General features: G+C 38.9%; 1 protein-coding gene across 5 annotated transcripts in view; it reads right to left on the bottom strand.

The window, feature by feature from the left end:
- The window catches only part of ULK4 (unc-51 like kinase 4), a 211,960-nt gene that overhangs the window by 99,358 nt on the left and 96,018 nt on the right, over positions 1 to 16,584 (bottom strand). The window contains exons 32-33 of one of the 5 annotated variants that reach the window (XR_006181932.1): positions 15,995 to 16,107; positions 13,650 to 14,658 (exon numbers count right to left, since the gene is read on the bottom strand). The exons of 3 other annotated variants lie outside the window; for them this stretch is intronic. Coding sequence is in view for 1 of the 2 variants with exons in the window: in XM_042889036.1 (XP_042744970.1) it covers positions 16,060 to 16,107 (48 nt within the window). In the remaining variant the exon portion in view is untranslated. Of the gene's footprint in view, positions 1 to 13,649; positions 14,659 to 15,660; positions 16,108 to 16,584 lie in introns of those variants that run through there. One more of the 5 variants, XM_042889036.1, reaches the window with a different exon arrangement.

Raw genomic sequence — 16,584 nt, 5'->3', positions numbered from 1 at the left:
TTCACAGACTACCTTAAAACTCAATGGTGTTGTAGAAAAAGGTGTTGAATGTGAAGTCACAGGCTGACAAAGTAACACAGAGAAGTTGAACCTGTTTGAATGCTGAAAGGATGCTTTTTCCTACAAGAAATTAGTTTGGTTGACGGGAGATGTCAAACATAGCAGGAAAGATATATTAACATACCTACCTTTTTTATTTTACCCTTTGTTTTATGCTTTCTGCTCTTGAAGTACTATTTAGTTCACAGTACTTTTTTTTCCATAAATTCACCTTTACATAGTAAAAGCAAGAGAAAACATTGATAATTTTTAAAATTCAAACTACTTGAAAAAATAAGGAGCTGTTCCAATGAAAGGAAGCATCTCTTGAATATTCTGTTACTGAGATGACAACCTCATTACCTGGGCAAAAGAAGACTGAGAAGGGATCGGATTAATGTTTATAAATATCTAAAGGGGAGTGAGAGGCAAACGGATGAGGACAGGCTCATCTTGATGTGTAGTGATAGGACAAGGAGCAGCAGCCTAAAACTTGAACACCAAAACTTCCACACAGTGTGGAAGAACTTCTTTAGGTAAGGGTGACAGACCACTGGAACAGGCTGCCATATTCTGCCTTCTTCTCTACCTTTCTAAGGCAGCCCTTTTAATCCCAGACACCTGTTCCTCAGGGTTTTGTGTTTTATAGAGGGGCATATTTAGAAAACAAACTCATTTAGCAATCAAACTATGAGCTAGCAGCACTTTACTCAGCCCTAAGGATATATACTGCATGCACCAATGTTCTAGCAAATTCAGCTCCCAGCCCCTCCCTCTCAAGGTACTCCTGTAACAGCAAGCCTCATCTCCTGTTAGCTGATAACCAGGCACCAAGCCACCAGGCAGGAAACAAGTGAGGGCAAACAATGCTCCTCAGTGAACTGACTGGCAGAAGTACTGAAAAGAAATGCAGCTAGCGCTGTTATCACACAGGACAGTGTGCATTTCTTTCATGTTCCAGCCATGGGCTTGGACAGACAAGCAATTATGCTCTGAGCAAACTATAATCATACTATGGTACTACATAGACAAGGCAAGAGAAATTATAAACTGTTTGCTAGCTGTGTATGAAAGCTACATCTAATAAAACAGTGGTTAAGGGTCAATAGAAAATTGCTAAACAACTACATACAATCACGGTGCTTCTTTATTTTAATATCCATGGTCAAGGGAAGACGACCCGCCAGGGCCCAACACATAAGTTATAACAACTCCCTTTCAAATCACCAGTCTCCCTGCTGACACTGCAGAAGGTTGCAGCATCTCCTCAATTTCAGCACTGTTGTTTTCAGAAGACTGGACAGTGAAAACAAGCATCAATATGATCTAATTTAGGACTATAAACATACTCAAATCTTCACTGTAATCGAATTATAAAATATTTACAAATCCAGGAAATTAAAAATATTTTTTGGTGTATTACAGTATCTCTGTGAAACGCAGGGAAAGGTTACGTGGAAACCGTGGACTTTCTTCTTCCATAAATTACTGGTATATCATCTCTACTCTCAACCATCTCAAGTTAAGGCACCCTGGTAAACAGTATGTATGCTACACAAATACTCTTCACAGCCCATATGTTACAGTGCTATCTTGGTGCTCATTCAACTCAAAGAGGAATCATCACCATCTTATGCCAAGTTGTGTCTATATAGCCTAGGAAAAAAAGAGCTGGCATGATGGTGAAAAATCAATGGTCTGAACCAACTTGAACTATGGTAACAGGGCAAAGATTCAGAATTTGAAGTTGAGATTGGAATTTATAGTAGTCCTAACTGTGCGTATGCCTCTGTGAAACTTCTGATTAAAGCTCTCCTATGTGGATTGCACACGTGTCTTTAAACTGTGGACAGCTTTAGGTGTTTTCTACCTCTCAATGTCAGTTTACAAAAAAAAAAAAAAAAAAAGTATTTGTGATATCTAGGCTAAAAGACAGGCATCAGAAACCTCACTGCTCTCAGAGAAACAAAAACTGCACTGGTGAACAGCTGGAAGGCACAATTTGGATTCATAGCCTCAGCCATGGAAGTTATGTTGTCCAGCCACTGGAATTCATTGATATTTGAAAACGACAGATTCCTTAGCTGGCAGTGGTCTGCTAGCAATGCTGACTATGAAATAGCATCTAAACAGGAACTGATGAGAAGAAAGTTAAATAGAGAAAGAAATGATAGTTAACAAGGATAAAAATAATAATCAAATCCAACTTGCAATATGAGGTTTATAACAGTGTTATACGTGGTAATAGATTACTATTCTTATCAACTTAAAAGGTATCCGTGTTTAGTCATCAGTAACAACATCCATGTTCCCACAAAGCAGCTACAATATATATAACTCACAGACATAAAGCACTAATAGTCCCCATCGTTTAGGATAATAAACTTGGAAGAAAAAGGCAGAAAATAGAAACAGCTTCACTAAGTAAACTGAGAGAGCCTAGCACAATGAATTTTGGAGTGGCCTAAGTCTTGCTCCCATGCTGGCAATCTCAATCGTGCCAGGCAGCACACAGTTTGCAGATTTCATGGCACAGAATTCTCACAGCCCTACACAATCAGCTGCTGCTCCTTGGTACTCTCAAAGCACTCTGTGTATTGACCAACATAAGCTGAGCACCACTTCCAAAAACTCACTCTTGGTTCCTACATTCCAAACAGGAGCAAGAGTACAAGTTTAGATTTAAATGCTGGGACTAACCCAGACCTACAGGAATACAAGAGAAGAATAACAATTCTGCTTCTCAAAAGCATTTGGAAAGCACTATCAGGTGCCATGACTTAAAAGAATGTATATTTCTTGTTGCCACATATGTTCTCACACATAGTTTATTCCCTTTTGATCCATTGTTTAATCTCCTATACAAGATTCAAGAAAGAATAACATTAGCAAAAAGGAAACTGTTCTAAATGAGCCTCACTTCTTTCTCTGAGGAAGTTCTTCTGCTTTTTATTATTACTGTTGTAAACAATTTGTTGGACTCCACTTCTAATCTGCACATCTTTCCAAGGCAATCTGCAAATGATTTATTTTAATTTTCCTCATATTCTCACCCCACTCACTCCAGTGAATATCTATTTAGGTGCCAACTGCATCGATTCAATAAAAGAACTTCAGGTATCCAAGTTTGAAAATTGGTACAGGTTACAAAAATAAATTCTAGTCATGATAGAGAGATTCTCCAGTCATCAGAGCACATTGTCTTCCAAGCACAGGCTGCATTCACAAACTTTCCTGCTTTTGGTCGTTGTTTAGGAAGTTACTCCTGGAAATACAGGAGACAAATACACTGAGAAGGCACTGCAAACATGGTTCCTTCAAGCGCCAAGGAATGTGAGCTTTTCTTGCCCCTCCACTTAGCTCTTTTCAGTAGTCAACAAATACCTAATGATGATAATTTATGTCTATTGCTTTACAAGGAAGACGAGAAACAAAACACTTATAATATATGCCAATATATACATATATACACACACTTTCTTGTCAGTTATTTTAACTATGATGTACAACACTCAAATGAAATGAGTTCAGCGATATTTGAAAATGTACCATATGAGATTCTACGTCATTTCAAAACAGAGCCAGACTTTCCATTCCCTCTGATGTTCAACATTTCACAACACATTTCCACCTCAGTGTCCACACCAAGACGCTCCCTAACTTCCCACAATACCTGCACCCCACAGTGGTTCACAGCCTCATACAAAGCATGCGAGACTGAAGATCTTCTGTTTCACTTGGAGGGTGGTGACACACTGGAGCAAGTTGCACAAGGAGATTGTGGATGCCCCAACCCTGGAGGCATTCAAGGTCAGGCTGGATGTGGCTCTGAGCAGCCTGGTCTGGTGGTTGGTGACCGTGCACATAGCAAGGGGGTTGAAACTAGATGATCTTTGACCCAGGACATTCTATGATTCTATGATTCCATTTCCCCACATTGTAAGTGAAAGCCTAAAAGCCTGTGCTAAGAAGAAAAATTTAATAAACACAACTTCAGTAGGAGACGGTGAGAGATGCAATTAAAACGTCATGCCTGGTAGTCAAAATGTTTTCTCTGAGCCTGAGAGATCCATTGTAGACCATTCCCTCTGGGTGGTGCTGAACAAGGGTCTGCACTTGGCCCCTTCCCCCGAGAGATTCCTCATTAACTGAGATCTTTCTCCTCTGTCTGCAACCCTGACACTTTGTGCAGAAATTTGACCTTGAGCTCAAGATGCCTTCATCAGAGAAACCTACATCCTAATTGGAATAATATCACAAAACATACAGCCCTACAACCTCCTCCTTCCAACACCACATTCAGGTCTTGAAAACCACAAAACCATGACCAGCTCCCACTGGGGAGATGCTGCTGCTCTTCCCAAGCCATCCACAGACAGGGTAATTTTATTCTCATACGAGCTCACAGCCTGAAAAGGATCTGGATGCTTTTAGATCAAAGTAGTATTTTGATGCTAAGAGAGACATAAAATACCATTGAGAATTACTTTTATTATCACTAGGGGCCAGACAGAAATTTTATCCCATATACAATGTCACACAATGTCCCACTGCACTATAATAGAAAAGAATATTAAAAAAATAAAATTGCACTAGTGGATTAAGATAGCACAGAAACATGTTTTATATGAACTCACTAACACATTGATTTTGTTAGGTGCTTGTAATAAACAAAAGAGTTAAATTTTAATTAGTCATACTTCATTTGAAAGTAATTAAGGTTATGACATTAGTGTTTTACTTCATTTCACTCAAACTATCTTCATGAACAGTTATTCTCACTGAAAAATATGTACAATAGACGTGAGAAGAAATAAAAGGCTGAAAGAGGAAAAGAGCTAAAATATATCATACAAACTGGTAAAAAAGCAGAGAGGAGAGTGGTGTTATTAGCCATTTTCATACCCTAATGGAACATGCAACTTTCAGCTTGTTACTGAGAGTGGGTCTGTGGCAAAGAGCCCAAATGAGGTCTGAGAATGGATAATGTACCTTTAATGATTGAAATAGCAAGAAAATTAAATCTAATCATGTTTCATTAAGCATACTCTAGCTCCCATTTTTACTAAATTATTTTATTATGATTTCCCAACTGTCTGTTGAAATAACCTTTTACAGCAATTTAATTCGCCATCATAAACAAATCTCATTGCTCACAATGAAGTCCCCCGGGATTAGTGTGAGGAGATGGATAACCTACGCCTTGCCAATCCGGCAGCCACTAAGGTAACCACTCTGGGAGACAAAGATTTTTGTTTTCCTATTTGTGGCTGAGATCATTAAGATATAATTAGAAATGTATTCATGAGTAACAGAGCGCCTGTTACGGAGATGCCATTTGCCCAACGAGCATCTTCTCTACCAGTCTTTAATAAGGAGGGCAGCAGGAATAATCCCCACTTCTCTCTCTGGAGAGTTCTACATTAAATGGACTGCATTAGACATCCCTCTCTCTCCCCCTTTTTTTAATGGCATCTTATTCAGGCATCCAGTATTTTCTCAGACTCCATTGTTACCATCAGAACCGCTACTCTGCTTTCAGCAATATGCTCCTGCGGTGCCATCCAGATGTGAGCCCTAAAGATAGCTACGTGCCCTGAATTTAAATCCTGCTCCAGAACTTCTTGCAGGGCAAACAAATGTGGGACTTTGCAATATTTAGTTGATGTAAATAATAGACTGCCTGCAGAATAGTCCTTGGCTCTCCACAGCAATGAGAGGAACTACCAGCCCTCGTGCAGCTCCCTTTGCTTGCTGCTTACTCAAATGAGTAGAGTACCTCAGAGAAATACATTTTGTCCTTGTACACAGTTTAATTCCAAGCTTGATGTTTTATTACCTGACATTGCAACGAAAAATTAGAAGCAACATCACCCACCAAGCACAGCTTACACAGCTGCCAGAGAGTAACTTTCTCAGTCTGCAGAACAAAAGCTGTCAGTCACCATATTTAATACCACGATGCTCATATAGATTATTGTTTCAGTTGGTAGGCAGGAGTTTGAAAGCAACCAAGTAAATTAAAAAAAAAAAAAAAAGAAAGAAAACCATTCTAGGGCACAGTCTTTCTTCCTGCAGCCATATGGATAGTAGAGAACAGCTTGCTCAAAGCAAGCAAGGGGCAGGAACTGAACCCTGTATTGGGCATAAGAGAACTGAAAGACAAGCCTAGAAATAAAAAAGGAGGTTGAAAAAATATCAGCTGACTCCTTGAGACAGTGCTAATGCTTACAGTTGTGATTAGAAAGTTACAGTGGGTAAACTAAGATTGGATCACTGCAGGTTTAATCTTTTTACATATATTTGACAACAGATCTATTTTAGCATAATGGTGATTTTTAGATTTATCTACAAAAACACTTTATAACACAAAATATATTTAGTAATCAAGTAATGCAAGCCATTGAGTAGTTGACTGTAATTAAAAACAAAGTAAAAAGCAGAATATTCAAGATTCAAATTGTTTTACTTCAAGAAAGAGTGACACTAAAATCTAATTATCATCCCTCAACATGAGCTCTTTGAGAAGACATTAACATAAGGAATGCATTTCACATGACTGAACTCGAAACAGACAAATTTCCAGGTAAATGATCAGAGTTCAGAAGCATAATATGGAACCTCTGCCAGCCAGAAGCCATTCACAGACATCCAATATTCTTTTGCAAGTGCTATTGTGAAGCACACAATCACTTATTACATTAGTCATCAAAATGCAGTTGGTCAATAAATGTACAGTCAGCAACTGCCTCATTTTTACATCAATTTTTGTTCAGATGAAAGCAGGAGATACACCAGTTATTTGGCAGAAGAGCGTTAACGTCACCGTAAAATTTCAGTCACACAATCAATAACTCCTGCTCTGTAAAGTAAGGATCTCAGATTTACTTCAGTATCTATTTTTCTAAATGCTTTCTCTTTGCCTTACAGCTGTAGGAACAGTAAATCACCAGGCTGCTCTTAATCAGAATGACAGACACAAAGTCTGGAAGGTATGAGATTTTGCTTCAGTGTTGTTTCAACACCAAAAAGGAAAAAAATGTAGGAACAAATAACTGGGTGAACATCTTCATTGACACTGATTCACTTCTAAATGACCCATTTAAAATGTCTATGGTATGGTCACGATTTCCCCCCGTAATTTCTAAATCACAAAAGATGCACTGGGTGCTAGACTTGCGAAGTATCATGAGTTAGGAAGATGTGTCATTTACACCTTCTGCAGCATCTGTGCTTCATGTGTTTCCAGCACAGTGCTGCAGCCCCTCCTACTCACAAGGTTTGAAGGTGCCTCTTGATGCCATGTGTAAGCAAGCGGCCACGCTGATGTGGAGGAAAGGCTGCAGGGCTGCACTCTGGCCAGCTTCAGGATATGCAGCAGTTGTAAATGAGCTGCCCTGTTACCCTGCAACATTATCACCCTGCTCCACCACCTCATCCAGGGCTCAAAATCAACTACGTATCTCCAGTGACCAGGCACATTTCTTCCCTTTTACACCATGATTCACTATGGAGAGCACCGTTATCAGCTCACAAAGTGCTGAGAATTCTAACATACATCAATGACACATCTACATATTGGTTTATGCCTACGAGGGCTGCTCCAAGAGTAATACTTCCTATGTTATTATAATGGTCCACAACATCAGAGGCAGATGTTGGCGGTATGGCAGTAGAGGTTGAACCTTCCCACCAATATTCCATTGCATGTTGTTGCTGTGGAAGAGATGGCAGCAGTCTGATACAATGGTGTCTGACACAGAAGTGCGTATGAAGCAAAGGTGTGGAACTGAATTCCTCCATGTAGAAAAAATGACACCCATTGGCATTTGTTGACAGTTGCTGAATGTTTATGGAGACCCAGCAGTGGATGTGAGCACAGTGAGTGAGGGGTGGTGCGTTTCAGCAGGGGCAACAGTGGGTCACATCCACCAGTACAGGTTTTTGTGACTGCAGCACACAGGCTCTCGTTCATCACTTCCAAAAATACATAGCTAATGCACATAAGTATGTTGAAAAATACTGTTTTGTAGCTGAGAATTTGCTCTATCAAACCGTGCTCCTTGTATCTGTTGTAGTTTTCATGCAAATAAATAGGAGGCATTACTTCTGGAGTTACCCACATACGCATATATGTGAGTGAAGTAATATCACAAAATTACAAATGGATTATAGGAAAAGAATTATACAAAACATGTCCAAGGTGCAGGCACTGTGATATTGAGAATGAAAAAAAAAGCCTACAGAACAGTAGGTGAGAATTACCAATTGCTGATGCAGGCAGATCAGGGGACAGAGGATAAAGGATTGATAATTTTACTCACAGTGGAATCAGCTAACATTCCAGAAGATTAACTACTTTTGTGGCATTGTTTGAATTAAAAGGCAGGAGAAAACCAGAAAACTAAAAGAGGAGATTTTACTGTGTGTGTGTGTATATATATATATATTTTAAATTTTATTTATTTATTTTTTTTTTAAACAGTAAGGGTGGTGATGCACTGGTTGCCCAGAGAATTGGTGGAAGTCCCATCCCTGAAGACATCCAAGGACCAGGCTCTGAGCACCTGATGTAGCTGTAGGTGTCCCTGTTCATTGCAGGGCAGTTGGACTAAATGACCCATAAGGGTCCCTTCCAACTCAAATGATTCTACAATTCTAAATGCTGAAGAATATTCGTGTCTTGAAGGGGAGGGAGGTGACCAAAGTAAAAAGAAATTGGGAAATATAGAATGCAACAAGAACGATTGAAAGTGTTGAACTGCTTCCATTTTAAAACATTCGAGTAATAAATGGCTTTTGAGTTCAGAGAATGGTTTTAGAAAGCAGATGAGAATTTGAGATTTACAAAATTGGGAATGAATCTTCATCCACTTATGTCAATGCTCACACGTAAGCCCTGCTGGATTTAAAGGACTGAAAAAAAAAAAGCTCATTATTAAATACTCTATGTGCCAGTAGAAGTGAGAACTTGAACAGAAACTTTATGACAAAACTTGTTTGTCAATTCTCAGAATGACTGTTGATCTGAATGTAATTCATGTACTCATTAACATCAACACATTTGAATCCAATCAAATAATCAGCACAGACGGAAAATTACCCTCGTAAATCAAAATTAGCACTGTTTACTTTTAATCTGCTATTTTATCAAAGAAATACTGTTCCTTCAGAAAATAAGTCAATCAGTTTAAGTCATTAAAAATAATCCAGTTTCACACAGAAGAAGGAATGGGAAGACAACCTTCTATAGTTAATAACTGAAAGCTTAACATACTAAAAGGTTCCCACACATACTAGAAGTCTGCTTAGTCCAACAACCCATCTACAGCACTTCGGCAATAGCAGTCCTACAGCACAAACCAGGTACACAGGACACTCTCCAGCCTCCAGGAATTCACAGCCCAAGGACTTTAATCCAGAAGCAGATCTTTTGAATGGAAATAGATCCCAATGGAATTTTCTTCCATGAACTTGTCTAGCCTTCTGGAGAATTCATGCACCCTGAGTTCATAGCTGATCTTCACCCTACAGGAAGCTGTGTCTGCTTTTGTCATTTTTTAAGATACCAACTACAAGTTTCCTTTAGTTCTTATAATACAGTTCTTACATTAGACGATACAGTGAGCAGGAATACAGTTCCCTATTCACCTCTACAAGCCTCTCATGACTACGTGCTATCATACTTCCCCCTCAGTCATCACCTTTCCAGATCAAAGTCCACTGAAGAATAATTTCGTCTACAGTGGCCTGTCCAGACTTTTGATCACCTGCATTTTTTTTCTGCAATTTTTGCAGTTCCTTTGTAACCTCTATGAGGCAGGAAATCTGAAATTCACAGACGGATTACCCCAGCACAAAGTGGTTGGTTTAGATTTTTTTTTGTTTCCTAACCACAGCATCTCATTCCCGATTGATAACAGCCCTACATCACCGCCTATGTAGAGTCAGCAGTGCCAACAGCAGAATCTGCTCAGCGCTTCAGGACACGTAGAGTTTCAGGGTTGCTCTGAAAATTAAACTGGAAGCGAGTGTCAAAAAAACCTGTGAGGATTTTAATTACAAAGGTATGATATCCTGAAGGTTATGCACAACACTTCTATTTTAAAAAAGCTGCAACAGACTGTGATGAAAGAGTATGTGAATACTAAAGAGCTTTATGATTACAAGAAAAAAAAAAGACCAAATACAAAACTGTTGAAGCATCTGGAAACTTTGCACTGAAAACTTTTTAAAACTTTAAACATTTGCAATTTGGAGAAAAATAGAAGAGACTGCACACCAGTTGTGTGCCTCTTCAAGTCCTGGGGCAGTCTCCAGTGGCAAACAGTCCTGCCCCCTCACTGCTGCTGCTGTCCTCCATCAAGAAACATAGCTCAGTACACTTCTGCTTTAAGTTCCCAAAGCTAAGAAACCAAATTACAAACTAAGTGCCCACCAAAAGGTCAGAACCTCCTTTCAGTCTGGAGCAGGCAAACAGTAATAGATTTTCCTGGAATAGTCTAGACAGGGGAACTTGCTATATAAACTCATATAAGATGAAGTTGTACAAAATATAATAAAGCTATAAACAGAAACAAAACCTAAAAGAAATAAAAATTCCCTTTAAGGTTAAAAAAAATAATGTACTACTTTAAATTTTATAAAAAAAATCTTTTGAACTACTGATGGATTGATTCAAGCATAACATGAGGAAATCACAGGTTTTTAAAGGATATCTGAACTGCAGAGAAGAACTATGAAAATACTTAACATGTTAGTTTAAACAACTACCTATTATTAAGTTAATTCCCCCTTCATTTTTCTTTTTGCACCTATTCTTCTTCTAAACATGCTTGTCTTCCTGAGTACTTATTTCAGATGTTCTATGTACTTAATTCTTCAAAAAGTGAAACACCTATAAAGATAGGTGTTAGTTTACACATAAGTAGGCTTGTTTTCATTCACTATCACATTTTATTGCTTCCCCATAGCCCATTTGTAGGGCTGCCTTAATACCTACTGCACTTCAAGAATCAACCTTTCCTTCTAACCTCAGGGAGAACTCAACATATGGGGTTTCTCTATCAATGTCTCACAAACACAACAAACACAAGGAAAATAATTCATTATGGATCATTACAAAAGCATTTTAGCTTTGATGAGATGTATACACTGGAGATTATTCTCCTGAATATGAAAATCCACAGTTATTTGCTGAATTAAGCTAGATCAAGCAAATGAAGGCATGGTATACTAGGAATCAACAGCAACACCTATTGGAAAGAGTCAAACTTCAAGCTATATACAGGAGAAGAAGCTTTTTTGCTACAAAATGTGAAGACATTTATATATTAAAAATGGAACATGCTAATAAGACAGCAAGAAACAAAGTTATGTGGGAAAATGACATGCACACAAACTGCACACATCCTCATCTGTTATGTATGTAGGTCACTCCAAAAGTAATGCCTATTTATTTCCATGGAAACAACAGCAAAGAGTGCAATAACACTATTTGATAGAACAAGTTCGCAGCTACAGAACACCACACAATACCAAGGATGTCTATCAGAAAAGCAGACACCATTTACCAGCAGTCAGCAAGTCTAAAAACACAGAAAATCTACAGGCCTATAGAAGAAGAGGCTGGTTTCAGAAAAAAAAAAAAAAAAAAAAAAAAGTGGTGGTTGAATTTGTCCCTTGAACCTGACAAGAGTGTTTAGCAGGGGGGCTGGAGAGGGAAGTAACAAAAATACCAGCCACAACCACAGCTAAACCTGAAAATCTATGATAAGATGCTTTGATTCCTTAAGCACGTTGCCAACTTGGCCTAAGCTAGTGGAAGTACCTACCAGAACATCATGGTTTTATCTGTTTAAGTACAGTGAATTGGACCCTGTAAAGACCATTACCAGTAATCATGTCCATTTTTTTTTCCCCTATCAATGACAGCATGAAACAAAACATATGGGAAAAATTCACTATATTTATGTATAAACTTATAAAATAATTAGCAATTTGAGGTTCAGAGATGTAAAACTTACATGACATCAGAGATCATTGGAAAAAAAAAAAAAACAAAACAACCAACTACACAAAAAACAACAACCCTCATACCAGAAAACTTAATTTCTGGGCTACAAAGAAGGAAGGTAATGGCAGCACCTGAATTCCAATAGCCAACTCACTGCTGCAGAGCAAAAACCATTTTGTAGAGCTGTGTGCAGTGAAAAACATCAAATGAATTAGCAGCCTGCTCTACATTTTCCAGTTTGATGGATCATGAAGTCTCAATTGAGAACACACAAATCATTTAATCAATCATGTTACTCTCACACCAATTATTTACTCACATGATTACAGACTCCAAAGATTGAATTTGATCTGCCCTTAATTATGCTAATTAGGCTTGATTCTTTCTTCATCATAGCTACTGCTTCTGGAAACAGACTTGTTCATCTTTACAACTGGCACACAAAAATAGGGAGCACCCCCATCCAAAGCAGAGACTTGTGACACCTCTAAATTTCAAATGCACTAATCAGGATACAGGAAATACTAACTTACCTTGAATCCAAAAGTAAGTCTATTTGAACAGCCTATTCAAGAACAACATATTATCATTTCGTAGCACCCTAAAGGCACAGCCAAACCAACACATAACCATTTCACAAAAACCAGTGAGCAACATGATCACTAAAGCAGCACAATTCCAAGGAAGAGGTATTTATATGTTCACATTTATTATCCATAAAAACATTGTTGTACCAGAACAAGATAAGGAAAAACTACCTGGAAACACTTATGGATATTGTTTATACATGAGTTTTCTTAGACTGCCTAGCACTGAACATAAAATAAAAAAAAGTTGTCTAAACATAAACACTAAAATATTAGTGCCTAGCGATAGAAAGCAATTTTTTATTTTTAAATGAAAATACTTGAACTCCCTTCTCATAAAATAACATAATGCTATCAGAAATGCTGTGGACTCTTTCAAGGCCAGGCTGGATGTGGCTCTGGGCAGCCTGGTCTGGTGGTTGGGGACCCTGCACATAGCAGGGGATTGAAACTCAATGAACACTGTGGTCCTTTTCAACCCAGGGCACTCTATGATTTCCAACCCCCTCCCCCTCAGAAGTGAAGTTTCAGGTGATTTTGTAAGTAGCTTTATTCCAGCAGGAGGGATAGCTACAAACATATTTCCCAATAAGAAAAAGTGACAGAAGAATACCCGTTAGTAATATCTTTTCCTTTTTAAAATCCATTTTATTATTCACAAAATCAGTCTGTAACATTGAGTGATTTAAAGACAACTCTGCTTCCCATCATATATTTTCCCTCCTCCACCAGCAATCCTATGGTATTACATCTATTCAGATGTATAGTAAAACATAGAATGTTCACTTTTGTTTAGAATTTGTACAGTACTTTTCATAACAATGTCTGAATACTTTCCAATGTCTAATTAGTTAATCAGCACTACATTCCAGTGATACCACAAGGTCGCTCTGAAAGTAATGCTTCCTAATTATTTTCATGGAAACTACAACAGGTACAAAGAGCACAATATCACTGTTTGAGCAAGTCCTCAGCTACAAAACTCTATTCTTCAACAGTTACCACCATTAGCTGTGCATTTGCACTATCAATGAACAAGAGCTTGCATGTCACACTCAGAAAATCTGCACCAATGGAAATAACTCACTGTTTCACAGATGCAGTGGCAGCATTGAGGCTGCCACACAATTCATCTTTCATTGGCCCAGACAGATGGACGCCAGAAGGCATCAAAATTGGAATAGACAGTGGGTGTGGAAGGACAGCACAGACAAGATTGCATTGTGCTCTGTGGTCTTCAAACTGTTATGGGCCCTGCTGTTATCATGTTACAAGAGAAAGTGTTCTCTTCTTCTCTGGTCTGACTACAGAAGTTCAAACCTTCAACTTAGTCAGCATTGTGATACAGCAGTCAGAGCTGGTGGTTCATCTAGGTTCCAGGAAATCCAAAAGCACTGCACCTTTACCATCCCAAAAAAACAGTGCACATCACCCTCTGAGGGCTGTGCCTTGAATTACTTCTTCAATGGGAATGCACATGTTGTCACTGCATGGACTGACATCTTGACTCCAGCTTGTAATGGAGACACCACATCTAGTCACCCCTACTGATGTGATCCAGGAAAACGTCACCTTCAGCTTCATGTTGGTCCCAGAAGTCCTGAAAAGCTTGCATATGGTGCTCTTCTGTTCCCACGTGAACAAATGCGGGACTAAACTGGTGCAAACTTTGCTATTTCAACATTGCCACCATTGTTTCCAACACACTGAAGCCAATATTCAGCTCAATATACACTTCCCGATTGCCATTTGCCAATTTAGAGATGAGCTGATTGACAAACCTCATTTTACAGCGTGACAGAAATGCATATGTGCCTGGAACGTGGCTTGTCACCACTGCTGAAACACACCACCCATTGTCTCACTGTGCACACATCCACTGTACGGTCTTTATAAATGCTCAGCAAGCATCAATGGGTGTCATTTTTCCCACACGAAAGAATTCAATCCCGCTCCTTTGCTTCAGATGTAGTTCCATGCCAGATGCCACTTGTCAGACTGCTCCCCTGCTGCCAGCTATTACATGGTAACAAAATGCAATGGAAGATTGGTGGGAAGGTTCAACCCCTGCTGCCACCCCAACAACACTTGCTTCTGACATCATGGGCCAACATAGTAAAATAGGAGGCATTACTTTCAGAGCGGCCCTTGCCTTCATACATAACCTTACAAGGCCCTGCTGGCACCTTAACAGCCCTAGTTTCAGAACGAGCACCAAGTTCTGATAGTTTTCCTAAGAGTAAACGTCCTTAGCTGACACACAAAGGACAGAAGCACACTGACTGGAAAAGAAGGTTTATATAATTTGCCCAAGCACCAGGAAAAAAAAAAAAAAAAAAAAAAAGTGTCAGCAATGAAAACAGGAAGCAATTCTCTAAACTCTCTCAGAAATCTGCCAAACAAGCCTATTCTTCCCACTAATCAGATAATTTGGTAAATCCTCTGAAAATCAGTCTCTCGTCAAGTTTTGTCATTTATCACAAAGGCACATTTAACTACTACTGTTCTGACCTCTAACCTTAGAAGAGGAGTTAAAATCAGTGAAAAGTATTTGACTCAAGCACCTCTACGAGAACAGATGAAAATCAGTTCTTATCACTTGGAAAAATAGAAACAAATCCCAACAATAATTCTTTCAAGGTCACATAGAGAAAGGAAGTAATCCCATGTCTGTTTAAAGCTTGTATGCACACAAGTTTTATCTATACAATATTTCTTTCACTATTCCAAGCTCATGATCTGCGTAAAAAGAACACAAAACAAGTGGCATACTTTCCCTAGGAGATACAGAAAGCAGCTCTCACATGGAGCAGCACATTGCTGCCACATGGTCCCCAGCCATCACAACACATTACAACCACTTCTGGCACTGTAGCTCATATCTGCATGATGTTTCTTCAAACCATATTGGTCTTAGCATGTATGGGAGGATGCCCATGTACCATTTGTGAAGATATCCTCTACTTGGAACCAGCTATGGGACCTGAAGCAGCAAAATGCCCAAGTATTGGTTAAGCTGCAGGAGAAAGCTTCTTATCTTCTTAGCCCCCATTGCTGCAGCCACATGGCTGCTGTAAACTAAACTGCTAGTCCAAAGCAAGGTGGGAGTGCCTTTCTGAATTGTTGCCACACACCGCAGCACAGAGAAGCCTTAAGCTTCTTGGCTACAGTAAACATATTGATAGCCTATCATCAGTTACAATTATACTTAAAAGCCAAATCTTGCTCTTACTAATGTTAGCAGCCAAATGCCTATACAAAGGAAAACTTCTTGACCATCCACATGCAAAAACACTACTTGTCACTAGAAACCTCAAAAATCACTCTTAGAATCTAACTTCAGATGACTTATAAATGCAGATATTCCATACAAGCAGGAACAAACAGAGAAACTACACCAGAATGAGCCACCAAATTTCACAATTTCTTGTACAGCATTGAATGCACAACCAGAAACAGGAATACCTGAAAAAAAAAAAAAACTAATAAAACAAATGCCATTTCCTGTTCTTTAAAGTGGATGTTGCCTAACCATTCAGGTTTGGTTTTTCATAGGAGGCTGAAGCTAAATTATTGTGTATGACTGCAAACTGGAGCAACCTGTCCACAGATGCCTTTTAGCATCACTATCAGTCACTCCTCGCAAACACACAGTTTAAAGAGGAACGTCAGCCTGAAGTTCATTTACAGCAGATGTGCTACATATATCCTTATTCAGACAAGTCTACCACAATATGATTTGCTTTCTTGAAAAGGTGTTACCCAAATAAAACTGGGCTCTTCTGTTTGAAGTATGAATATATTCAGCTAACTTTAACATATCATTTTTTCCTATTATCATGCCTAGCTCACGCTCCCTTCTTTGGAATAACGAACTCAATTTTGAATTGAGATTACAGAAAAGAGAGCTAAGTACACCTTCCAAGAGGATCATCAGCTGTC

The sequence above is a fragment of the Lagopus leucura genome, unplaced genomic scaffold, assembly GCF_019238085.1.
Source record: "Lagopus leucura isolate 7727_CA_CO unplaced genomic scaffold, USGS_WTPT01 Super-Scaffold_100157, whole genome shotgun sequence".
Taxonomy (NCBI): Eukaryota; Metazoa; Chordata; class Aves; order Galliformes; family Phasianidae; genus Lagopus; species Lagopus leucura.
The sequence above is the reverse complement of the archived record's forward strand: the minus strand, read 5'-3'. Positions and strand labels throughout refer to the sequence as shown.